At 42.6% G+C, this 27,774-nt stretch overlaps 1 protein-coding gene across 1 annotated transcript in view; it reads right to left on the bottom strand.

Annotated features, from left to right (window-relative positions):
* Positions 1-1,312: 1,312 nt before the first annotated feature.
* UBTD2 (ubiquitin domain containing 2) overlaps positions 1,313-27,774 on the bottom strand; it is a 61,118-nt gene continuing 34,656 nt past the window's right edge. Inside the window, exon 3 of the mRNA XM_055719022.1 lies at positions 1,313-7,547. Within this exon, the coding sequence (XP_055574997.1) occupies positions 7,150-7,547 (398 nt within the window). The 3' untranslated portion in view covers positions 1,313-7,149. The remainder of the gene's footprint in view (positions 7,548-27,774) is intronic.

Here is a 27,774-nt window from a genome sequence, read left to right as displayed (position 1 = left end):
AGGAGGCAGAAGCAGGGCTGTCACATGGGTCAGAACAAATGGCTGCAAACAAGCCTTTGCACCTGTTACTTTACATATGCGCATATTAAAAAGGGAATATGTACATATAAGATATTATATACACACATATTAAAGGAATAAAACATATATATATATGTATAAAAGGAAAAAAGTTCCAGGAAAATCACGCTTCTTTGTTTGTAGCTGACATCACAAATTCTACCGTGAAATTATCCCAAGATTAAAAAAATAAATAAATAAATTTGAAATGTTTAGCTGTAATAACATTAAACCAAAGTGCCCTACAAAAAACTGTTCTTACTCCTCTGATACCTTAGGTAGTTAATCAAGACTATAAAAGTGGTGACCTGAATTAAGACAACATGTCAGTTAATGTAATTATAGGACAATTACACAGATCCATTATTTTGCAGCGTTCAGCAAGGAGCCAGAAGCACATCTGCAGACAGCAGGCGCCAGGCACAGAGGTGGCTCATGCTGGAGGTCTGAGCACATCTCCAGGCCCCGCATTCTCCATGGATCGCACACCTTATTTGCAAGATAAAACATTGTCACACACTGAAATTATTACCAAAACATGTCTCTAGGGTATCAGACAGGTAATGAAAAAGTTGTAGAGCTCCAGCTCGGAATCAAAAGGCCTACTGAAGAAATTAAAAAGGAAAACAACACTGAGTTTATTCCTTAAGGCATGGCATTTCCAGGATTACTTTTATTTTTTAAATGCAGGGTGAAAAAAAAATTCTCTTTTTTTTGTTTTAAATACAGGAAATTTTGTACAGCATTTCTGAGAGAAGTTCATGATGGTTTGCTCTCAATGGTAAAAAGATCTTCCCTACATTAAAAAAAAAAATAAAAAAAATCACATAATTTAACAGTCTAAAGACGACCTGCTTGTGCTTTGCAGTTGATTAAAAATACGGGCACACGCTACTGCGATATGTCAACCCAGAAACAGAGGTACAACATAAAAATACATAATGCATTTTAGAAGTTACCTGATGTTCACAGCATCTTTATATTGGCATAGAATTCTCCATTGACTGAAGGAGCCAGGGAGGGGAAAAAAGTTAAAAAGCATGTTTCACACAACTCATACATTTGATTTTTAAAAGACTTTATAAAAGTTACAGGGGCAAAAATACAGTCACGTCACTGGAATCCCCTCGTCCTTGCTTCACTGCATGTTGGAGCTGCGCATTTTCTGTGTCAGTACCAAATCTAGCACCTTATCCTATGTAACATGAATGTTTGTTACATGGCACACACAAACAAACTGCATACAAAAAAGTTTTACCATAAAAATGAAGATATTTATTCAAGAAGTACAAATTTGATGGTACCAGCCATCTTTGAAAGCCATTACCATGAGGCAGAGAGGACACAAACCGAAGTCTCTTGCTCAGAGCATATGAAAGCAAGTGTCTTACAAATTGCCAGCTAATGCAGTCATTTCAATCATTGCTCAAAAGCCACCTCCACTTTCTAAACATTCCCTGGACTTAACAGAGGCACAAATAGGGTTTTCAATGCAAGACCAGTTAGTTATTTTTAATAAAGCAATCCGCTAAAATTTATTTTCTTTTAAAATTTTCTTAAATTGTCTCCAACCTTTGACTGGACTCAAATTTCCTAAAGAGAAAAGGGACTTGAGAACGAGCAGGTGCAGAATTTTTGGAGCTCAAGATGAACTAAAAGTTTTAAGGCAGGAGTCAGGATTTTAAGTTCTCTATTTGCCCCATGGCTCTGATCAAATGATCTGTAAAATATACAAATGCAGAGTTCTACTGGATAAATACCCAACAAGCGGTCCTGCTTGGAGGGCAGGAACATACTTTTTCACGGAGAGTCCAGTGGACACGTTTATTCAAAGTCTCAAAGTCCACGGTGAGAAGCCCGCTGGTTACGTCTCATCTTCCAAACATTTGACTTTTGTAGGCTCAGTGGCATTTATGTCCCTTGGAAGGAGACCTATAGCTCCACCTCCTATGAACAAGAACAACACACACGCAGCTAGGGAGTATCTAAGCGGATGAAATATGGAAGAGGAGAGCCATTTGCAGAACAGAGCAATCAAAAACACTTTATGAAAAGGAAAGTCTCAAAGCAGGCAGACTCGTATATACAGCCATTAACTAACAGAAGTGTTTGTAGCTGCAGATAGAATAGTGGGACATTCATCTTCTTTGGGAGAAGACAGAAGCACGATTGCCGGAAAGTTTAACTCCAAGGCTTCCTAGCTGAGTTAACTTGCAAGGCAGACCACCAACATCTAGTGGGTTTGAAGCAATTTCCCCCCCCCCCCCCCCCCCCCAAGAAAGTTGCAGAGCAGACAAAGCTCATCCCCCCACCCAAAGCAAGTCAGCAAAAATGCCTTTCTCAAATACCGCTACATCCTACTCCAGGAAAGCGCAAGCTGTCCAAGAGCTGCCAGCCCAGCCATCATCCCAGAGGGAGTCAGAATTACAGGGGAAGTGGTGAAGGGCAAAGGAAAAAAAAAAGCCCCGTTTTCTAACTGAGACTACTTTCATTTCAACATAACAGGAGCTGAGCAGCGTAGTGAGAAAGCCAACAAATTTTTTTTCTTTTTTTTAAATGTAAACATTCTCTGCATAAGGTGCAGGGTGTTGGATGTATGTACAGTAACATAGAAAAGAGTCTGTAAAATATAGATCAACATACAGAACTGTAGCTACCACTTATGCTTCTGAAGAAGATAGAAATGGAGAAACATACAGCATTCAATTCGTCAACACTTACACAGCAAAAATGCTTTCAAAGCTCCATGGCTAAAAGCATCCCACCACTGTAACAAAAAAAATTTTTAATAGTTTTTAAAAAGTTTTTACATTATTTACTAACAATGGATATATATGCAGAAGCATGTCATACTACAGCAATATTTTATCAATTGACCATCTGCTTTACCAAAGGTTATGCACATTGCCACGTGTTGCCTTGTTGCTCTAATGAACCCCTTTCCTCTCCTCCCCAAAGCAACTTAGGAACTTTCTGTGAAAGGCAAAGAGGAGATGGGTTTTGTTTGCTTGCTCCTGGGTGAGGTTTTGTGTTGTAGTTACTACGGCTTTTAGCATTGGGGTGTCTATTAAAGAACCCAGCTTACTACACTGCTGACTTGCATTTAGTTTTCCAAGGTATTTCCCAGATCCAGAGGAGCAAAGACTTTCAGAAAACTATAAAAAAAGATCTCGCAGTGCCACTATTCCAAGCTGTATTTTCTGTGGAGGACACCGATAAAACTGCGATGCACCGAGAGCCAAGGCAGTCAATGAAACTTTTGGGAGCTGGATGCTCTGAAGGAGCAGCTGTCACTTGCTTGTGGAAGATGACCCTGAGCATCCTTCTGTAGCACACCAAGCAACGTCTCTACAGTACCTGCAGCTTTTCTGGAGATCTCTTGCCCCAGCAGACTATGTGTGTTCATGCCTCTCTGCCCTTCAAGCTGTTCAGGAGTGTGAACTTTCACTAGGTTATTACTTCTGGGTCAGGCAGAAGCAACAATAAAGAGTATAAAAATCTGAATCACATCGAACAGACCTGTCACTAACATGGTAAAAAATGTTACCTACTGGCATCAGTTTATAGCCAGAGCTAATCAGGAATGACACAAAGGACAGATGGCTCTAACAAAAAAAAAAAAAAGAAAATCCTTTTACTCCTTACTTGTCTGTACTTAGCACTGCAGTTCATGGCTGCATGCATTAAAAAAACCCTGTTGCATTGCGCCAGTTATACCCAAGACACCACACAGTGCAGGGCAGCACACCAACCGGCACGGCAACACGCTGCCAGCAGCGCTGAGCTGCAAGCTCAACACACACTCCATGCTGCAAAATAAAGATGCAGACACCAGCGTGCTTCTGTCCATCCTCCCTGGAAGCAGCCACTGGTGTCCACAACGCAGACCTGCACCAGTCCTCCTCACCAGGGCTGCCAGCTAAACGAGGGTTTAGTACTTGGTTAGTCTCACTTCAGCCATGCCTGCCTGGCTCTGCAATTAAATGAGTCTCCCCCCACCCCCACCTCCAGGCACGGGGGGAGCCCTGCTCTGCCCCAAGGACCCACGGGAGCCCCACGGGAGCCCCCTGCACCGGCATCTGCACTGAAGCCCACCTTGTAGGACAAAGACAAGGCATTTCAGAGTCAGAAATGACTGGTCTCTCAATGTATATTGCAACTGCTAGTTATGTACATGGGATATGTTAGTCAACATGCTGTTGTATCCCTGTACGCCTTCACTGCTGGTATTTTTTTAATATATATATTCTAATATTTTTTTTGAAACTTGGAATTCTTTCCTAACACAAATCTTGTAAAATTTGTTTCCATCAGGGTATGTGCTTGGTATATCTGTCATTGGTTGAAGAATAAGTTGAAAAGTCTCCACTTTCAGCTATAAAAGCATTTTACCATTGATTTTTTTCTTTTCAGTTTTAGGTATGTGCTTAAGTGACAAGAGGGAAACTATTAGAGAAAACAGTATTTTCATGAATCAGTTCTCTGTTCTACTCAGAGCCCACTCACAACATGGCCTTCAGATCATCACCCTCCTCCCTGACGCACAAGCAATTAATGTAAGACATGGTCATCTACAACGGCATAATAAAACTGAACCTTTTCCAACTAAGACAGGGGAGAGGGAAAAGGAGTTCTCCCAGACCCTACACTGTAATCTCAAAAACAGCACATGGTGACAATTGCCTGAATGAAAATAGAAAAAAAAAAATCAACAAAATGTATCCTCAAAAAAAAAAAAAAGTAGTGTTTTAGTGTTCACTGTTACAGAACTGTTACTCTGGTTTATTCCTCCCTTAATCTATCACGATACACACACACACACCCCTTCCAGAAGCGACTGCACGGAAACGTTACCGTAAAGACCATTTACACAGAGATGTAAGTTAGGTCTTATGAGACAAATAGTGTCTTCCTGGCATGAAACATTTTTTACCCAGTGAAAATCCAAGAGATTTTTTGAGTTGTTTATATATCAAATATTTTTTTCCCCTCTGGAATGCAAAAGATCTGGCTGCAAAAACCCAGTATAGTAATTCACATTTGTCTTTAAAAAAAAGCCTTCACAATAGAAAATTTTTGTTACAGATTAGTATTTATCAGCTTTGATTTCATCTTTAACAAGGAAAAAAAAAAGAAAAAAGAAACCCAAGTCACTTTGGTGTATATGAGAACAGGGAGTTAAATTTCCTTCACACAGCTCTGCCACTGCACTTCAGTCATCCTGCACCAAACTGGGGCTAAAGGAGCTGCATTAAGCCTACAGTTTTCCAGCAACACGGGGACCAAAAAGAAAGCTATACTCATTTGGGGTAGGGTGGGAAATGCATATAGAATGTGGATCTGTTTTCCATCCATCAATGTAAATTCTGTGCCTGCTTCCACCTGCTGGGAAAGACACATGATGTTGTACAGGTGACCTCTGATCCTTCCAGCTCTATGCCGATGCTCACGGAGCAAGAATTCACTTTGAGTCCGAGAAACTGAGTTCTATACAATTCATGAAGGAGCAAAATTAACGAGTTTAAAACTGTCAGTGTAACCCACCAGTTTCACTAGCAGACAAGACACACCTGGGACAACTGTAGCTTTAGACCAATGATTCAGAGAGGGAAGACAGAAACCAATAAAAATATGCTATTCATACCCGAGTAGCACATTGGATTTTGGAAGAAGTCGTTTCAATGATGGCTGAAAACCCAAGCAAATTAGAAATCAAGTTTAAAAGGAACAGGGCATTTGATCTCAACCAAAGGCATTACCAGTCAGGGGTGCGGAGCCGCCAGAGAGCATCTCTAACTGAGGGAACAAGCAATTAGATTTTTGGCCCAAAATACAATGATTCAGATTTCTGAGGCTACCAAAGGATTTGTCATTTGCTGAACGGGCTCCTCTTACATTCTGAAGGGAAAGCACCGGCTGCGAAACACTGCCGTCACGCTCTGGGCTGCAGGCGCGTGGTGGTGAAGAAACCTCCAGTTGCCCTGGCTGGAGAGTCATCAGAGCTACAAGACCGGCTGCTGCTTCAAGTGACACTCACACAAGAAGCTGAAAACCATGTGCTACTGTGTCCTCCTTACCATCTTCCATGCTTTGTGCCCTCCAGGAACTGAGCAGGGGAAGTTGCAATCCGTTGCATCTGGGTGCAACTGCAGTTTAACCCGGACCTATTACACCAGTGCCAACTGACAACGGGGATGCACCTAAACTTGAGCTCACCTTAGCTAGCCTGATCAAAGCCCGTTCTAATGATCTGAGTGATATACAGTATCCAGCAGGCAAGTACTCAGGTGCCAGTCAGCCAGTAAACTTCAGGCTAAGTCAGTCTTGTGGCCAGTAAGTTTACAGTACAGTACGTGAGAGTATACATTGACTAAGTTATTGCCTAAGGCTCCAGCGGGCTGCACTCCCAGCTCGGGAGCCAGCCGTGGCACAGGACTGTGTTGCCATCTTGGAATGTACAATTGCTTGGTCTGAGCATCACCAGGAGGTGCGCACGTGGGACAGAGACGGAGCCCCTCGCCCAGCTCCGCTGCCTGGGGCTGGCTGTGCCTTGGCAAAGCATTTGCGTTAGGTCAAACCAGGAAGGATCCCCGCAAACAGCGCAGGACCCACCCAGAGCAGCTGCGATTCTTGCATGAACTGTACGTGGTGCTGATATGAAATTTTATAAACTGACTAGTTTTTAGTAATAATATTTTTTTTTTTTTTAATAAAAGTGCTCTCTGTTGCTCTGGCTCTATAGATCAGGACACCACCTACAGTTTCAAGAATCATTACGTATTTGTATTGTTTAAGTGAACAATCATCTTTTCCCTCCCTCTTTGTACCTCCTCCCTTTTTCCTTCCCCTTCCTTCCTTTGCCCTTGCCCTGTGCTGTTTGCTGTTGTGTTAAATACGAGATCAGGCAACCCCCAAAGGCCAGTTTACATTTTTATGTTTTGTTTTTGCAGATCTCCATCACAGATGGAATTTTTGCTGGTCATTTCTTGGAACCAATCCATTAGCAGGACAACCCAAAAGAAGAGAGGGCAGTGAAAACAAACCCCATGACAGAGACGGAGGAAAGAAGAATCGATAAACAAGCAGAAATCAGTTTTCCACTGGGGTGGGATTTGCTAAGGGCTGGCTCACGATGACTTGCACCACGTAGTCCTTTGGGATTTTCAGCTCCTCCAGTTTCATTTTGTCTGCCAGCGGCCTGCCCGAGAAGAACCAGCGCTGGCTGCCTGGCTCCACTCCCTCCACCGCATGCAGCCGTCTCTTCATGTGGTACACCGTGTCCATGCTGCGGACCATGAGTTTGAGGTCTTTGCCTGTGGACAGGCGCAAACGAAGCTGGCATTCATGCCCTGAATTGGGTGGGGGATCAGGAATATCCAGAGTCTCCAGGTCGCCCTTCTCCTCTATCATGTTGATAGGTGGGGCGAGGCAGTAGACGGGAAGCTGGTACCGGTTGCCCAGTTCATCGTAACACTCTGTAAGAGCACCTTTAGGAGATAAGAGGGGAAAAAATGAGTATGCATGCATTTTATGTTTAACATTCAAGGGGTCATGCTCGGAAGCATTTATCCTGCTGTTAAAGTATCCCAGTGATGAGGTCCAAATTCAGCTTTTAAAGGACTGATACAAAATTCTCAAGTTTTCATTAAAAATTGCTTCACCTTGTTTTTGTATGGAAACCTGGGGTAGAGTTAAAAGCACCCCCTAAAGCGAAACGCAGCCCTCCCTCCAGATAAACCGGGATAAACTTCAAAAGCAGCTGGAAAAGAGATGAGGGAGAAGGATGTTCTCCCCACGGGTCATTTAGAAGAGGAATATTTCTCCAGTAGCACAGCCTGAGGATCAGAGCACACACACACCCCGAAAACGCTACTTGGATGAATTCCATGATCCTGAACCTGAGCTGTGAAAAGGCAAAATAGCAAAGACCAAAGGCAAAAGACCACTGTCAAAGGAAGATTTTGTAACTTCTCAAACATTCAAAAGTTGCTGAAATGGTTTCATATAGGACTCATGTTTTAGCGAGCACTGCCAGAACAAACAAACATGACCACCCAAGTCAGACAACTCTGTGGCTCCGCACGGAGCACGGTGTCGCCACCAGCACGCCACCCAGCACATACTTTGTATTTGCACAGCATCTCTAACTCCCACATTCAGAGCTCTGAAGTTTCAGGAGTGATTTTTTATTTCCCTAGACTCCCGGGAGGTTGTTTAGAATAATCTGGGTGCCCAGTTAAAGATGGCTGGGCAGTGATTCCTTCTCACCAAAATGGTACAACGCGCACAGAACAGCTCAAGGTTTGTAACACTTACCGAAGGAACAAATACAAGTTGACTTTTTCCACAGTATGAGACACGCTTTATAAAGAAAATTCAAGAACTACCCCGGAAAAGCAGCAGCACATTTTTCTTAATGTTTTTAGAATTGAAGTGGGAGACGGATGAAAGCAGAGCCCTGCTGCCTACAGCACACGTCACCTCTTGCAGCAAGCCAGGCAACAGAGGTGCTGAGGAAGCTGCATCCTAAATTGCAGCAGAAATTCCTTCTCACTGGGAGATAAAAACCCTCAGATATTCACTCCAAGCGAACGTTTCTCCCGTTTTGAATTTACCTGCTGTAACAAATTTCCACAATTTTGCCCCTAGAGGGGGCACACTCACTTGCAAGATTACCCATCCTTTTGTAGTTGGAAATGTTTGAAGAGGAGCCAAGTCCTTGAGCTACAGAATATTTAAAAAAACTCTTTGACTCGGCAGTTCTGCACACAACACCCAACAGCTCCTTGTTAGAAACTAAGGGCGTTTTTTTTTTTTTCTTGGAGGTTTTTTCCATGCTGACAGTGAGTGGTCTTAAACTTTGCTATTTGATCAGCAAAACTACTGCTATATAAAATTATAACTTGGGGATATACTGTGTCACTCAGCCCACTATGACAGCAGCATACTGAGCTGGAAATCATCTTTCTTTTAATCAGAAGCGCCCCCCCCCCCCCCCTTTTTTTTTTAAGGATAGTTTTTGTTGAAAACACACAGAGAAAATCTTTGGCTAAAGATCAATGGTTTAGACGCAGCTGCTTTTGGAGGCTTTTCTGTTTGTACAGGTAGCACCAAGGCAGCTACGCCCCGAGATTTATTGAAAAAACAAAACAAAAAAAGGAAATCCAGAGAAATTTAGTTATAGCACTCATTACAGTCTTGTATCATTTACGAATCTCAGAGAAAAACAAGTACTTTATGATTTACAGACTAAAGTCTGAAGTTCCCATACTTCAGTTCTGGTTTTACAACGTTCATTTCATTCTGCACGCCTGATCTATTTAGTAAATGTCACAGTTCTAAATTCTGGATCAAAGTTCATAGAAACAAGAAGATGCAGCTTGCTGGAAAGAAATAAAAAAATATCCAAACTTCAACACCCTTTAAATTTAGCTAGAGCAGTTAAACCTGTACCTTTCTTTAAAGCCATCTATCTCAAAAAGAGTGCTCCTACTTTAGGACAGAATATCAAAGAGTTAATTTTAAATACCATGGGGTAAGCTAGCTAAGGAATTTCTTCATCATTTATATTCTTGCCCAGCTGAACTAACATCAAGGTCAAAGCATATGCTATAAACACCAGAATGCTTAATCATAATCAGATAAGCAATATTAAAAATATCCTCTGAAGCAGCAGCTAACTTGGAGGTCTGTCTTATTAAAAAAGTAACAAAAGACACAGTAGAGGAAACCTCTTGCCAATAAAAACCACATAGTCCCATCCCAGGCTGAGAAACTGTTTACAACAAATTGTTAATGTAACAACAGGTTACCATAAACCTCACTGGTTGGTAATCCCGTTCTCCCACTCATGCTGGTAAAAACATCCCGAAGACTCCCAAGTCCTATTACCTACCGCTCAATGGCTGTCAAGCCTGAATGTATTGATTAAAGCACAGATGGTGACTTTTGTGAGCAGAAGAGACTTTACGATGGCACTACCTCCTTACCAGCACATGGCACCTGCAGAAGGCCAAGCCAGAGCTCCAAGGAGCAGATGAGAAGGTGTTGGTCCTTGCCTCCAAGGAGACGTGGAGCTGCGCACACACAGCCCGGTCCTCTTCAGCCAGGTAATTCCTGAGGGGCTTTACGAGGCTTTTGGTTAAGTGATCTTTGGAGAGCATCAGGCTCTGCTACAACCTTCAAGATGTAAATGCCAACAAAGTCAAAGGCAGAAGAATGTTAAGGGGTCTCATGTTGGTTGGAGTTCAAAATGAAACGATGACTGAACGTCTTAACTAGAAGACGTGGTGAGTCTGGAGGTATTTTAAGTGATTCCCTTATCGGAGAGGAAGAGAGAAAGTGGTTGAATTACCCACAGCCACCACAGCAAGGCCTATCTCACCAGCCAGATGGCAGCTCTTCACAGAGGCACTCGCTGCAGCGTCCCTTATGCAGTGCGCAAAGCATGCGGGAAATTAAACATCCAAACTACAAAACCCTTCGTAATTTTGCTGTTATAATTGAAAAGCATGTTTCTGATTCTTCCTGCAAGGTACATCAGCTCGGGCCACACAAGCTATTTAGCAGAAAGGTACACAAAAGGAATGTCAAGCTTTTATGAGAAAACACAGAGGGGGAAAAAAAGGAAAAAAAAATATATTTTTTTTAGGTTTCTCTGTTACCTCGGCAACCAGGGTCCTTCACCAGCCAGTTACAGCATAGGAAGGATGCAGCCTCTCTTAAACCAGCAAAGGAAAAAGCAACACAAAAGAGAGGTTTTGCAGTTCAGGCAGGCAGCCCTGCAGCCGCCCCTGCCAGCACGTGCTCTGCAGCGGGCAGGGTGCCCCATGCTGCACGGGGACAGCCACCCTGCAGCCCCACTCCAACAGGTTCTCCCTTCCCTGCCGCCCCTTCCTTCCCCAGATCCTGCAGCTGGACACCACATCAGGCAACCAGACCAAGTTCAGGTGACAAAGTCTAGAGGGTGAGTCGGTACTTCGAATTTTCGCTGCTGGATCATACAAAGAAACCATGCAAAAGGAGCAGATTTCAGGAAGAAAGCAGCAGAGAGGATGGGCGGCACGCATGCAGGTCTAGGTGGAAGGCTCTGTACTGGACATGAAAGATCAAGATGTTTTAAGATCTTACAACAATATTGAGGAGAGGACAAGTTAAGCTTATCAACACTTCATATACTTGAGTATTCTTTGTGTATTTAAATACTCCTCTAGATGTTGACATAGCTTTAACAAACTCGGATGCAAAAAATCCTGGCAGACGTATGAGAACTGCCTTTGAGGAAAGTCAATGGCAGAACCAACCAACAAACCAATCTACCCACCCCAAATCCTAATCCTCTCCAACTTCCTATCATTCAGAATTAAGGTGCCATGGCATGTCATCTAAGGAGTGCTTTGAGGATCTCGTTGACTGATTCATTATTCTGAAAATTTCCCAGTTAAAAAAGACTTACACTGTCAAGCAAGCTCTAGAATCATTCAGCATCGATGCTGCAACAGTTACGGAGTTAATTTTATAGGCTTGATTCAAGTCAGACAGAACAGATAATACAATGCTAGAACCACAGCAGATTGAATTATTTTAGTATTTCAAAAGCAACATCAGCCTAGAGACTAAGGAATTCTGGAAGGAGCTGCAAGGCAGAGCTTCTCGTTGGTTGTTATCCAGGTAGGAGACAGCTTGAGACTCTTGGGTGGGAAAATAAGCAGATGTGATCATCAAGCATAAGGAATTGGAACACTTTGAAATGAATTGCCTTGCAGGCCATAAAAACTTTGTTTTGCTAAGATTATTAGGATGAAGCTATTTCTCTGGATTGGTAAGGGAAAAGACTGAAAAAGGACTGGCTGAGACACTGCTTCCACCCCTAGCTAGTTCAGAGTTTGGACTTACCTGTCCTTCTGCACATGAAAGGACTAACAATTTAAGAGACCTAAATGACAAGGAGGTAAAACTTTCGCACAAGTTATTGAAGTCAGGCATACATGACCACACTCATCTAAGAACATAAAACGTTAATGCATTTTCATGGCATTTGGATATTTCTTTAAAGGTGCATACCACTCTCTCTGCAGGAAAAAGCAGAAAATTTCCTGTTTTCTGTTCACGATGTGCCTTTTACTCTTTAAGATTTTGAGCAGTTTTGAGGAGGATTGCTTAGAAACACCCAAAACTTAAGGACTGAGCAGATTTCCATCTCTTCTTCCCTTCCCCCAGACAGACTTGATGCAGCAAGAGAAATTAAAATGACACAAAACAAAACCTAGCATTGCAATGAGTCTAACTAATTTAAGGAGCTTAAGTGTCTGTGTATAACACATTTGCCCAAGGAACAGCTGCTTCATTTGTTTTTCTTACCGAAAAGCTCCATTCCAAACCCAAGCTGAGCCTGGATTGCTGAATAAATTGGCAGTAGTAGAGCTTTCACCTGTACCCTATTGGTTTGAATCCAATATAGGTCACTAATGCTTGAAATTCATTACGAGCATCAGAAACAAGTGGATCTTCTTCTGGGTCCTATGGTACAGCAGTTCCTAGAGAGCAATGACTGAAGCAGAAAAGCTGAACTACATCTTCATCTTTATTAGTCACTGGTTCCTGGTCACAGCTGGGAAACACAGGATCTTGTAAGAAAAAAACAAACGTGTACTGACGTCAATAACACGCAAGAGTGGTGAAGGGTTCAGTACGTGAACAGGGTTGAGACAAGCAAGTAAAAACACGCCGTGGTTTGTTCCAGCTCACCTACAACCATCACAAACTGGGAGGAGTTAATAGAAAAAAAAAATCTCTTTCACATTAAACCCTGTATAACTTAATGACGACTGAAATGGCTTCATGCTGCAGTTTGTAACTGTAGCTCTCCCGTTTTCTGGAGGGCAATGCGTGGGAGTACTCGCGCAAGCCTGTGCCTTGCACCATGTATGGAGAACAATAAAGCGCCTATAATCATTAATGGTATGGATGAAGCACTTGATAATAAACCACGTATATAAACCCCCTCCCATGCTTCTCCCATACTAAACTTCCATGGGCTATGAAAATTTAAACTACCATAAAGCTACTGTACAAAGTCTTTATAAAAGGTACACGCTTGTCTCCTAAGCCACAGCACAACTGCTTACACAACACAGCTCTGCTCTCCTCTTCAGCCTCCCTTTTTAATGAAAAACTTACTCCAGGTCCTTAAAGGATGGGTTTTGTAGATAGTAAGTGTTAAGCGTTTAATAATTCTCATGTAAAATTCACTGAAAAACAACTCTTCCTTATGGGAACATTATCAGTCTGGCTCAATTCCACAAAGGAGAACATCTCCCAGAGCCAGCAGAGCCCAGTGCTTCAGGAGCTGCTTGGCACGTGGGGACCAGCTCGCTCCCACTTGCAGCAACTGGCACAAGACAGACTGGAATTGTGCTCAGTGCATTACAACAAGGGAAAGGAGAAAATTCAAATACTCTGCTACTGCCATTGTAATCCTTTCACACCGTTCTCTGGAAGGAGAACTACCTCGTAGCTGATTCACTGAATCAACTACTGCACTGCTCACACTCATCTCCATGCTTGGATGTTCTTCAGAAAACCCGGCTCACCCAGGCTCCAAGGTCGCTGATAAAATAACATACATTGAGCTGTCTGAAAAGGCTCTGCAGGGCAATAACCCGAGACATGCTTGAAGCAGAGGGCTGGACTACACAGACTCTTGAGGTCCCTTCCCAGCCAGAATGATCCTAACTAGCTGCTTTTACTGCAACAACGCTTTAAAGAGCAAATCTCAGAGTATCTCACTAAAGATCCCCCATGCGTATCTAAGCCATCCTGCTTCAAACTAAGCACACCTCGCCCTAGCGTGGGGCAGGTTTGTGAACCAAGCTGGCGATCTCATGAGTAAACCCTTCTCAAAACCAGTTTTGCAACTCACGCCTGCATGCTGGCACAAGGGAGGAAAACCCAAACCGCTATCACCGAATCAGCAGCGCGTGGTACCTACAGAACGCAGAGGGCAGCAGCACTGCAGAGCACAAGGCTTGCACTCTAAGGTGGCATCGCCTGCACTCACCTGCCAAAGAAACTGAGATGCATCTGAACAGCAAAGCAAGACAAGGGCTTTGTGCAGCTCCTTCTGCACTAACCTGCTGCCTAACTGGGATGTGCCATCGTCACCCTGTCTGAGGTACGTCTCATCCATGTGTTCAACTGAAAACCAATCCACCTGCATGCCATCGCTACTGACGTTTGTCAAAAACCTTTTTTTTTTTTTTTGGTTTGGGCTGAATTTGGGGTTGGGGGCGGGGAAGGGAAGGGGTAGGGGTGTTTCTTTTGAGAAAGGCCTGGTGTAGATATGCAAGGTACATTGCTGGGTATGCCAGTCTGCTCCCTTTTATCATAGCGGAGCACCAGCATCAGTTAATTCATTAGTGTTAATTAACTAGGCTGAAGGTGAAAGATAATTAAGATTAACACAGTGTTCTGAAAGAAAGAAATTTCTGCACTAGTCACACAAGCCACTTTTCTTCAAATGTTAGCCACAGTCCGTAGGTGTGCAGCCCTTACTGTCCCCACTAGGCTGGAGCAGGGAGAGCAGGGCAGGGAGAGGAGAGAGATTAGCTGCCATGGGAGGAGAGACAGGTTGGGATAGAGAAAATCTGGGAAGGAGACAGCTTGTCTTGTGGGAAAGGAAGGCTCAGGGCCCTGAACCAATTCCCTCAAAATACCTGTTAAAAATCCTCACCAGTGCCAACAGCAGCGGCGGCATTCCTGTCAGAACGGGGATCTGCAGCCCCACCGTGCTCATCTGCTGGAGAACGAGGGGAAGCCAAGAAGAGGGGTCCTAAGCCAGAAAGCTCAGCACTTGACAGTGGTGTAACTTACAGAGCAGAGCTAATGCTTTCTTAATACAGTTTTACTAGGCTGTAGGTACCTGTGCTCTATGCAGTTCATTGGCTTTTCATCTGCTCTGGTTGTGGCAAACACCTGAGACACCCATCGGGCTGGTGCACGCCTGTAATCCAGACCATGACTACGGACTGCCAGTTACTGGGCCAGGATTATGAATAACAACTAAACAATGCAAGAAAATTGTGAATTTTAACCACAACCATGGCTTCACAGGCTGGTTAATCAGTCACCCAGTCATAGCATCCTTTATGACAAGTTTCCCCATCCCTTTCCTTGCAGGCTTTTGCCATACAAAGTCTTGAACAGACCGATTCATCAGTGAGTCGTTCTTTACCCAAATGAGGTTTGATAAACTCCATTACGTATTAGCGCTCAGCAGTTGTCATGTTAGCTATACCATATGTACTGCCACTTCTGCATCACTCTGTAAAACTTGGATCTAATACTGCAAGAAGGTAACAGCTTCCAAGAAACATTACATTGGGGTTCAAAGATGACAAGTCTTTTTACTAATGAAGCATTCATGTACTATTCTGCTTTGCATGTCATTAAAATAGATGCCTGTCTAGACAGGTTTCTTAGATAAAAAAAAAATTAAAATATCTGGTTGGTAAGAGTTTCTTTGTATACCCTCTTCATTCACATTTGCTGTTCTCCATTATCCATCATCTTAAAGGGAGTGGGGGCATTTGGAGGGGGAAAAAAAAAAAAAAAAAGCAAGCACAGTATTACAGTCGTCTGAGCTTGCATCAAGTTCCTCCATGGAGAGCTGATCTGGCAATATCTAAAGCGACCAGGTTATCTGTTCAGCGTGAGGATGCACAGAAGCTGAACTCAGATTTACAAAAGTTGTCACTGCTTTTGTTACCACTGATTTTTTAACTGGTCTGTTGTTCCTGTAAACCCAGAGCAAATACCTAGCACTCAACACCCAAAATCCTAGAACACACATGGTTAAAAATGGAAAACCAAATGGGAGATTAACAACTGATTGAGATTTTCCTTTTTCTTGCTAACTACAAAGACTTAGGCAGTTTTTCCTTTCTTTGGAGGTCAACAAAGCTTTTCCTCTGCTTTCCTAAAACTGACTTGTAAAAGTCTCCTGATGCAGAAGTCATGGATGTTTGACTACGATGTTGCAGAAAGGCCACCAGAAAACATCACGTACGTACAGGCTCTTGAGGTACAAATGCTTTATTCTTTTATAAAACAGGAGACAATGGCATTTGGACTGCAGAAGTTGTATTAATCCTAAACTAGACCTCTACTTTTATGAAGGCTCCATCATCCTACGAAAAACAACATGCTTTGTGAAGACTGTTTTTGATGTCCAGGAAAAAAAAAAAGTCTTTGTCCATTATAGTCCATATAGGACTTTTTACATAGTAACCACACACAAAACATAACTATTCAGTCTCTCTTTTTTAATGTGACAAACTACTTTGGTATTTCCAGTTACTTCTGAAGACAAAGTAACTGCTATGCTATTTGCAATTTACTTCAAGAGGACTTTCCTTTAGCTAAGATCAGCAGGACACTAGCGAACAACACTGTGGACCACTACATCATCCAACAAATACACCACAGCCTGCTGCACTCCTTTCCAAATAAGACAAAAGGCAAAGATAACTTTACCTTCGCTTGAGACTACTCTCATTAAGTACAATTCACATGTCCTTAACTGCTTGTTCCACCTTGGACAGACCCTTGTAGCCACCTCACTGCAGCAACTCAAATTGCTCCATCTCCATTGCATGCCCACTGTCAGCACACTTAACCTTTGAACCATCCCCTGTCCACCACAATGTCCACCCTGGGCAGCAAAACGGTATTTGAGACTTATTTTAATCTGAGCTCGAAATGGATATGGATGGAAATTCAGCCTGAGATAGCACTCTGATAGCTTCAGCTAACAGCAGCAGCAGGGGGAATATCTTAGACCGAACACAAAAGCAAATATTAACTTTTATGGAGTGTGAAGGAGTCCCACATCAGTTTGCAATGAGAAAAGGATGTGGAAAACTACTTTCTAAGCCTAAACAACAACTCTCCCCACAACCTACCTATATGCAACAGGGAATAGAAAGAAAGCACAGAATGACCAAAACAAAAACTTGCCATGTACCATTTTTCGCTTACTGCTCCCGAACTTCCCTATAACCCTGTGTTGACACTCGAAGACTTGTTAATGAGCATGGAAAATATTCATTTGCACGATCAGTCTCCAAGGATAACCAGCAGAAATGTTAAAGGCTGCAGGGAGGTCAAGCAAACTGAGACAATCCCACATGAGTACCCACAACCTAAAATAAAACTACAACACAAGGCTGTTTAAAAAGATGGGGGTGGAGGGGATTAAAGGTTACGGGAAAGATGTGAAGCAACAGAAGGCTGCAGCATAGCTTTATCCCATGTAACGTGCTCTTCACCTCCAAGATGCTGTTCCTTCAGTTACTTTATAATTTAAAAAAAAAAAAAAGAAAAAAAAAATTGATTAAGCATAAAGGTTGAAGAGTGCATGTTAGTCAGAGCTGCATCATGACCCAAACATGCACCTAGCAGAGGCTTTAGGGATCCGCACAGATGGCGAGAGCCCAGATAGGTTACAAACTCAAGACCTTGCTGCAGCTATGACCTTCTACCAAAAACTTGCTGGATTGCTGCGGAACAAGTAAAGACAGCTCTGAGATTTCATTATTTCTGTATAATGGCTAATAGCCAAAACATGTACAGAAATGCACACTTTATTTTGTTGCAATTTTTCTTTGCAATAGTGCTACAAACCAAACCACTTACACTGTACTAGGCTCTCTGTTAGGCTCAGATGTGTATCAGCAAAAAAGCAAAGCCCACTCCACTTCTCAGTGATAACTGTCAGCAAAAAGCAACGGCCAGCTCTAGGTCCAAACTCACTCAGCCTCTTTCAAGTCATGATTTAGAAGTGCCTTATTGTTTCAACCTTTTCAAGTTGTACTATCACAGAGTACCTTAGCACCATGGAAAAAAACCTAATTTTCTTAGAAATTAGTATTTTTCCCCTTACTAGCAAACCCGGATTTCACCAGATGAAGCAGGTGTCTACCACATGCTTTGTTCAGGCACCGATGCACCCTTACCAGCCTGCTCAGTGCTGAAGATATTCAGGAGTTCCTCCTCCATTTCCAGAGGTGAATCTGTTCTGCAGCCTGTCCCGAAGCCCAGTGACAACTTGAAGTTACCATCCCAAGGTATGTAATGGAGGAGGTTGTGGAAGATTTAGAAGCACAAAAATAGCTCCTTTTGGCTCACTACGAGGCTAGCAAGTACCGACTGGGCTCTCTGTGACACAGCCCAGGCAGGACTTTCCTCAGCCACCACCTGGCCCTAAAAAGTTGCGCTAGGGAGAAGCGACTCTGACACTTCTGATCATAACTGTCTTGCTTGGCTCCTGGAGAAAAATTGCCATCTTCCTGTTATTGAAATACCTGAAGCCAACACAGTGAAAGATGATAAATGTCATGGCCACAGTCAACTGGAGATCATGGAAGAGGAGCAGGATGCGTCCATGGGCAAGGAGCAAGCGAGACGCCCAAGGTCTGGCCGAGCCCCTTGTTTATCAATCTGAGGCACTGCTCTGAAGGACACCAATTCCTTCAGGAACACCAATTTTAGGGCAAAACACTCTGTATCAATTACAGAAGCAAGCAACACCACCTCTGAAGATCATCTTTGCACACTGAAGGCAGCATCTAAGGGTGTCTCATTGGCTTACACTGAACTTTTCAGTGAAAAATACATTTTAAACACTTCATGCTTCTTTTTCCTCATTTTACTAGCAGCAGCAAGGCAAATGAAAAAGACACCTAGTTTTGCCACTGAAAGTGGCCAGTGATGGAGTAAATGTCCACTCCTATGAAGGATCGAATAAACTAGACATGATGTCCTGACCAGTACCACATACCAGAGGAATATTATTCACTTAAATCAGACATACTCCTGTCTGGAACATCCATAACATGCAGATCAACAAGCAGTCTGCAGGTTCTTATATGAAGAATTCAAGGTGTTCTTTTGTCTGGGTTTATTTAGGGTTTATTTTGAGCATTTAATGGTCACCATGTAGAGTCAGTCTTGGTTCATTGGGGGGTTTTTTTTGGTTGGTTTTTTTTTCCTTAAAGGAGTTAGCTGCACTTTCCTGGTCACACATTAATGATTAAATAAAAAACAAATGCAATTCTGAAAACAGTTGTACAGCCATCCTCACCACACCAGAAAAGGCAAATTGAAACCAAAGACAGGAAACAGACGGGCATATGCTACCAGGGGAAGAGACTTGAGAACAGTCCAAGCAATTATGTTGACGAAATTCCTCAAAATACCTTTCAAAAAACAAGAGCAGAAGTTAAAAATATGTAAGGAAAACAACTGTGGGACGCAGCAGTAAGTGCGTTTTTATTTGAAGGGTTGATAGTTTCTAACCTGCACTTAGATATATAAATATTTCAGCCAGCCACAACTGCTTCACAACCTGATGATCTGAATCAATGCTCCATTTGAAGAAAACATGGAATTCCAGAGTCCCTCCGAAAGGATGTTGTGCACCTCTTAAAAATATTAATCACAGCAGAAATGCCAGAAAGCATCATCTTCATTGTAGCTTTGGACTGAAGAGGTTTTTGAGAAAAATCAGACTCTGTTTCAAGGTTAGGAGGAGCCCAGTGAAGCACAACAGCGTAACGTGTTCTTCACCAGCACCACACTGCAGGCAGTACGGCAGAGAGCTTGTACCATTCCTATGGGAAACACCCAACACACAAGCCAGCCGCCACAGAATCAAATGCATCCCAGTGCTGCAAGCACCTATAAGGGAATAAGGAAATTTAAGCAATTCCCAAACACGGATGGGTCTTCTCACCATCTTCCACAGTAGCCCTTTGCTTTAAGGCAGCACAAGGTGTGTTTTACATTGTGAACACATGTACTTAGTCCTCAGTGTCTGGGTAACAGCCCAAGTATCTTAGATTTAAGTGAATGGGAGGACAGAGTAAGAGATCCCACATAACAATCTGGAATTTTCAAGGGGATGGAAAAAAAAAAATCAAAATTATAAAAAGGAGTGCACCATTAGAATAAAAGCACCTCCAGCAGTGATAGGCTAACCCAATTCCAAAGATTATCTTTAATTGCCTCATTGATTAGCTATTGTCATTTCCCCCTATTCTCTACTCACAGATCTCTGTACTCAGCTTCCTACCACACGCTATGCACAGCAGTTGCAATGCAGAAAGAACACGAATATTGGCCAAACGTTAGCCTAGCTCTTATTTGCTTCCTTGAAAATGAGAGAAACACTAGCCCTGTGGAGCATCGCCTTGTAGGTGCTGCCGATGCAGCCTTCTCACACGGAATTGGCCAATTTCAAAATAATTTATCAGCATTTCTCTAATTTTCAGTCAGGGGATCTCTTGAACAGTTCAATTCTGTAAGAATTATTTCTCTAATGAAAAATACCATACCAAACACAAGGGTTTAATTCAGTTACAAGGTGCATGGTGCCAGCCTAGTGATGGATGATACTCCAAGCATCTCTACCTCTCACTTCTAACTACATCCCAGTGGAGCACAGCTGTCCCAAGATGCAGGGGCTGCACCCAGTGCTCTTCAGAAACCTGGAGTCACACCCAGTGCGGGCGTGGAAATGAATAACCCATGTAATAAAGTGATTCTTAACAGCACTATTATGTGGTAGATGAGTGCACTGCATTCTAAAACCACTACTGGTTTACATCTTTTTCTTTCTAAAACGCATGCAAGCCACTAGCTGTAAAAGTAAAGACCCTTCATAGATGGTCCCTTCCCACGAGATGTGAGGCTGGTGATGCACATATGTCTTTCTGAGCAGTAAAGCCATCCTAGCACTTACCTGACTCCCAGCTCCTGCTTCTTCATGCTGCTGTGATACTCACTGAGTCGCCCTGCTATAGGTGCTTGCAGCTGTCTTATAAACTGGATGGGAGAACTGATCCAATGTTGCGGCAAAGGACATTTTAAACCTAGAGATGCTCACTGACCCTGCTCAGCATCCTGCAGCTCCATCAAGAGATGTGCAGGGGCAACAAGAAGGTTGTGCAAAGGGAAGCAGGCAACCTGCTCATCTTGCTCTGCTTCTTAAAGCAATTCAGGATCCACAGCCCTGGTCAGTATTGGGAAGCCATCGCCACTTTACCAAATTGAGAATACATATTCTGCTTTCTTCCACGCTGTGCCTAATACCCAAAAGAAATGCTGAACAAACCCACATACTTCAAAGTCACTAGCTCTCAGTAATTCCCCTGCTAGTACACACACTCTGCCCTCCAAAGTGCCCACAGCTCTAAAGAACAGACCTGGCAAAGCAGGAGCCCCATCCTGCTATACAGCATTGCCCCTCTGCTCCCTTGCATACCTCCTCTGACTCAAGTGAACACAATCCAAGGAATTACATCAAATGAAAGAAATCAGCAACAGCTAGCTTTGCTATTTAGGAAAGCTCTTACCCCACTCCACATAAAAACAAGGGTTTATCTTCCTCAGTTTATTTTGTGCTTTATAGACAACTTCACAGTAACACACTGCTTTCAGTGGGTCCTTTTAGAGTAAAAACTGGAGCAAAGATAGGACAAAACATAGCTGAAAAGCAAAACCAACTGGCTTTAAGACTCCAAGTCAATGCAGGATGGGGTGATTTGCATTAACTCCTGGCCTCCCTTCCCTAGAAGGCTTTCAAGGGGGAAACAGGGAAAGTACTCAAAAAGCATAAGCATTCACAACCCCACTTAAACATAAAAATTGAATCAAAGGTCTCTCCAAAGCTTTCAACTCCCAGCTCTGAAGTGGTTACTATGAAATAAGGTGTTTCTACTGCACTATAGTCTATAAATAAACGTTGCAAACTTGCCCTTTTTCAGTGTGAAGGTAAACAAATGGATTGCTTTAAGCATCCAGGAACTGAAATAACGTGCTGTATTTTCAGCCAGGAAGAGCTGTTTTCTCACTCATATTTATAAACCTAATATCTCCTCCTTGAAGTTCCAGTTTAAAAAGAAAAATGCAGCCAAAGCTGCCAATTGTGCAAGTCATGTGATGAGGCTTTATGGACTTACACAGTGCTGTTAAACCAAGTGACAACAGAAACTGGTAAAAAAGAATGAGAAACAAGGCTGTAGAGAAAAGGTTTAAACATGTTGCAGTTTGCATCTACATTTGAATCCTTTTCCAAAGGACAGTAAAAGTTGAAGCAACTGGTGTAATAATTGACTTTTGTCTTCTTAAATTTCACATGAATCAAAAGCAACAATGAAACGATTCTCTTCCTTTTACCAGACAACTTACTAGACCTTCTAAGCATCTGGCCAGTCGTCAGCTGCAACAGCCACAGAGCGAAGGGATGCTTCTTGATTTGAGTGTAACGTTTGATTTTGTGTAACGTTTGTAAGGACTTGGCACGTGCAGCAGCACACCTGCCCTTCCCCAGCGCTGCATGTGCCTCCCTGGAAAAAGGCATTTCCCAAGAGTCAGAAGGCATCTTCCCAGGCATGCCAGTTTAATGACAAAGAAAACGCCAAGAATCACGTAGGTAAGAAACAGCAGAGGAGGAAGAGCCGCCACCTTGCCGGCTGCCTCCAAGCAGCCACCGAGAAGCGGGTTGGAGCAGGTTGAATTCAGTGGCTGAGCAGGGAGCACACAGCCTGGAGGCCACCAGTTGAAGATTCCTAATTTAGATGAAGTCTTCTAACGAAAAAGCAATTACTGTGCTTGAGCAGAAGTGAAACAGCCAGAGCATTTCAGAGATTTCTCATCAGCAGGAGGTACTTTCTGTGGACAGAGAGGGCAGAAGGAGCATACGCAAAGCTGCTCCATGAAATGAATTTTGAGGATGAGTTGTCTCCCCCACTGCTTCGCAGGAGCCCAGAGCAGGTGCTCATCCAGCAGTGGGACAGTAGCATTTCTTGTCAAGTTTGTCACGTCTTTGCATCACGTCCATGCTTCAGAGTGATGTGATGATGAGACTGCAACAACCAGAGCAGCCAAAACTTGAGAGGGGCACCAGCGAAACTGGGGCTGCAGCTCCCACCTCCCTCTTCCAGAGTATCTATCGGTGCCGCACACACACGGAGGCAGGAAGGTATTAAAACCAGTCTGGGTGCAGTCTTGTAAAAGCCAGACTCAATGTATTCACTAACCATTTTAGCAAAGATAAACCTGAGGGAACTTGACATCAACAACTTTTAAAAATAGACATTGATGTGTCGAAGAAAAACCAAAACACAAGCACTCTCCTAACGCACACTCACGTCCTCAGCACTAACAACAACTCGCCTGGTTCCTTGCAAGACACCAGCAATTTTGGGCTTTTAATTCCTTACTGTTGGTATTTTTTTTTACCCTAAGTAAAAACAAAACAGAGAAGCCTCCCCTCAAACTAAGAACTGCTTTCTACTGAGCAGAGTTTAGAACAAAACAAAAACACAAAACCCCCCAAAAATAAGAAGCAAAAAACCTAATAGCCTCAACTGTAAATTTTATGATGCTCACTACAGAAAGATTTTAGTTTCCTTAGCTTTTTACAGCCTGTGTGCTTATCTCGGTACTACTGCTGATCATATTGACAGATACGCTTTGATAGTCAGACCTCCTAAAGCTTTCCTAACTCTGCTGAAATCTAAAATTAGACAGCCACAGTCACCAAATCCTTTCACTATCCTTTTAAAGAGACTTTAGAGAAACCTGAGCGAGCATTCTGTATCCCCACACAGTAACACATTGTTCAACATTTCACATGTGTGCAGACAATGTAATACATTATAGAAAAAATATTTTGTCAATGACAATTAAAAAGTCTCTTCAGACAAATGAGCTACTGAGAAAGCAATTCCTACAGCCTTAATCCCCTAGCAAAGGCTAAGCAATGGATACAGTAGTTGCAGGCAAGGGTGGGAGAAAAAAACCCATGGATCTTGCGGCTTAACAGGCAGCAGTTTACAGAAACAGATTCAATTTAAATGCTAAAGATGCCATGGCAAAGTTTACTGTACAGATTCATCACTACAACAGTTAAGTCCAATAAAGCCATCACACAAAAAGCAGTATAAAAATTAGAGTTCCACTTTTGGAGCTACTTATTTTATGGGAGACATACATTAAATGGTCAGTGTTAAACATCTACTATACAATTTTGTTGTAGGTATTTCTGAATTATTGTACAACGTTAAAGACTAACTCCTGAGAGCCTGTTGACTAATTTCTACTGCTTCCTCTTCTGTCTACATCTAGCAGCTCGCTTTTAGCAATTACATGTTTTGGGAGCCTGGAAAATCAGTATACGAGACGGATACGCAGGGCCCATTGCAGAAAGCTCATCTACAGTAGCATCCCACCACTGGCACTCACATGCAGCAATTCTCAGATGTCAACAAAGATCAAGCATGTGACATGAGGATCCTTAACATTCACAGAGAAACAGAGTTTGGGAAATATTCCTATTTAATAGGTAAAAAGCATCACATTAGATATATTTTCCAAAAGGTGATGGACAGTCTGCAACAGAATAAAATCTCTAATAAATTCAATTAGAGACCATGCCTCAAATTGTCTTAGAAAAAGTATGCCTGATTTCGCTTCTGGGTAGCACAAAGAATCCCTCTTCTGATATATGATCTGGTTTTAATACAGAACAGTTTATATGCTGGTGATACATAACACCTTTGGTTAAATTATTACAAAGTGGCACAGCCACTAATGGCTGATACAGCCTTAAAATGACACTTTTGGGTCCTCTGGGATGTGGGTGCTAATTTCCCCTCTCCAGGACAGAGAACTGTCTGGTTTCTTTTCAATAAAAGCACCGAATGCTATTTTCATCCTCCCTTACTCTTTCTACAAGAACAAGCTACTGGGATCGCTCCTCCCTTTCCTCACTCCAAGTCACGTGCAACCTCAGGTGGTTTTGTTGTGCAAAGGACGGTCTGTACACCCTCCACTCTCCTTATAAGCAAGGATGAAGCTGGTTGGGATGACTAACAGTGATGGCACGTACGCTCAGCCTTCCCATCACTGTGGTCCTCAGCCCTGCAAGGAAGAAGAGGATAACTTTGCTTTTGGTTTGCCTCTACCACCAGTCCAGACTGTGTTTGCCATCCAGTCTCAAACACCGGGGAAAGCTGCTTTAGGCAAATCCCGTATTTCTTGCACCAGCATGATCTTGGTATATAAGCTTTTCATGAAACTACTGCAGAAAAGAAGTTAGAGCAAGGCAAGATCTGTCAGCCTGAAATTTCCCTAAACATTAGAATAATGTCAGTGAGTATAGCATCAAAGTAACAGCATCCACTGAACAAAGTTAGTAAAACACCATCCTAAAAAGGTAACATATGAACAGTCTACCAGCACTAGGCAGCAAGAAAGCACACTGATGCCCATCATCAATAACCTGTGAGCCCGCCCAACACTTCTGAGCACAGGCACAGCTTTCATTTCCATAATTTTTCATTTCAATAATTCTTCCGATTTACTTCAAGACCAATGAGAGAAGGTGAAATACCACCTCCAGGCAGGGAGCAGAAGTTTCCCAACGCTCCCAGTGATTTACTTAAGCAGCATAAAAACCTCCTTGGGACTTCTCGCACGCTGAATGCAATCAATGCTAAAAGCAACACTGACATCCTGCCAAACACACCCGTGCTATGGGCTGCTCTCCTCTTTATCCAAAATCATACCATTCCATCAGCTTTAGCTATCATCTTCTCTCCCCCTCCACCTTGCACCCCCAAGGTCTTGATAGCTGGTATAAATAAAGAACAGCAGGTACATGAAGTGATGTAATGTCCTTTGAGACAGCGACAGTCTCTGAAACTCCAGTGCACACAAAGGGGAGGCAGCGCTCAGAAGGATGCAGGACTGCAGGCACAGCCATTAAAAGCTGCTCTTTAGTGCAGGGAAACATCAGGCCCAAAGGCAGCAAAACACAGTACGATGCATACAGGTCAAGGGGGGCGGGGGGGGGGCAAGGAGTTTTTCTAGAATTAGGAATTTGTGTTTGGACTGGGGTGGGTGGGGTAAACAGTGGAGGTGAAGCATTCTTTCCTCTACACCATTGCTGCTGGCTTTGGTTTTTTTGGTTTGAGTTTTTTTATTATTATTATTACTGTTTTCTGTTCAATATTTCACCCGAAGGAGAAGAAAATGCTCTGCTCACAGCAAGAACCTTTCAGTAATTTCACCTACTTTTCACCAGCATTTAATACTCACATCCCTACTTTTGATGATCTCAAGTGTTACACACAGTGAATGCGATAGTTCTGCTTGCACACAAAGAGCCAGCGCTGCAAGACTGCTCGCTGCAAAAGCCTGCTGCGAGCTACAGGGGCTGTGTTTTAAGGCACAGAGAAGTTGACTGCTCCCAAGCACAAAGCCAGTCTTAGCAGAGAGGCCCTTTTATTGTTCAAACAGCATTAAAAGAGTTAAATCCAATATACTGGTAACAACGCTATAGCGGATTAAGTGTCCATCCTGAAATTTCAAAAGTCCACTTAACCCCAGACAGATTCCAATTAATATTAACTACTTTCAGGACAAGTTCAGCTCAACACTAACATTTGGTGCAGACCCTAATAAAATACCACATGCTCCAACATTTCCTTTTTGATAGCTGAGAAGTATGTAAAACTGTTCTTCATTAAATTTAAATGGACTCATTAATAAAATATTGAGGATGTGCTACTTTAAGACATCAGGAAAAAAAAGTATAAATTGGCGATAACGTTATTTCTATTTTTAAATACATCCCACAGAGGCACCCAAGATAGATGAGAAGTGCTAAGCCCATCCCACAAGCTTATTTATTTATTTAATGCTTCTTACATGCTATTTTTAACCGCGGAAGACAGCAAAAGGCATCCATTAGAAAAATTACACTGGTTAGAGTCTTCCTCACACAGGTTAGACAAGTGAGGTATCTGGCTGAGCACAGCATTAAAAGATGTGAGTTTTTCCTCCCTTTCCTATAGGTTTCTGCAATAAAAAAAGCAATTTTATTTTTGCAGCATCAGCTAGGGCCAGAATCTGTATCTGCAAACCTCTGCCAGTCCTTACTCACTCCCCAGCCCCCTCTTCCCACTCCTCCACTTCCCGCAAGGTTTAATTTTATAATACACAGCTTGAATGCATACACAACATGCTTACCACACAGGGACAGTTAAAAATGGGGATCTATGGATTTGGTTTGGGTTTTTTAAGCCTCAGTTGTGCACAAAGAAAATAAATAGGAGGAAATGCCACAGTCTCACAGTATTGCATCATTTTGCAGAAGACCTCTTCCTCTGGGAGAGGAAAAAATTAGTTAGAAGTTTTCCATGTTTTCGATAGAGTTAAAGAAATTTATCTCAGTTGATGTTAGTTTTCCATAGGAATTCTTTGGTGAGCTAAGAAATCAAAGGAAGAACATCCCATCCTTGTCTGTCCCATCACAAATAGAAGTTTTCACGTACAAAAATGCTACAGCTACATTGTCAAATTATTTACTTAGTGAAAAAAAAAAAAAAAAAATCTTGATTTCTGCATGTCATCTTCCCAAATGGTTGCTTTCTTTGGGGAAATACGGAGCATTTTCATGCACTGCCTGAGCAACAGATTTTCCCTTTTGCTCCTATTTGAAGAAACAAAGCCTAAACTCCAAGGAGGCATTCCCAAAGAGTTTCTACCAGGGTTTCTCACGGCCCAGAAGACAAAATGGCAAAATGGCATGTAGGCATTTAGGTGTTATTTCAGGAGCCTCTACAAGCATTTTGATTCTCATTCTAA

The sequence above is a fragment of the Falco cherrug genome, chromosome 8 (assembly GCF_023634085.1).
Source record: "Falco cherrug isolate bFalChe1 chromosome 8, bFalChe1.pri, whole genome shotgun sequence".
Classification (NCBI taxonomy): Eukaryota; Metazoa; Chordata; class Aves; order Falconiformes; family Falconidae; genus Falco; species Falco cherrug.
Note: the sequence above shows the minus strand (reverse complement) of the source record. Positions and strands in the feature narration are given on the sequence as shown.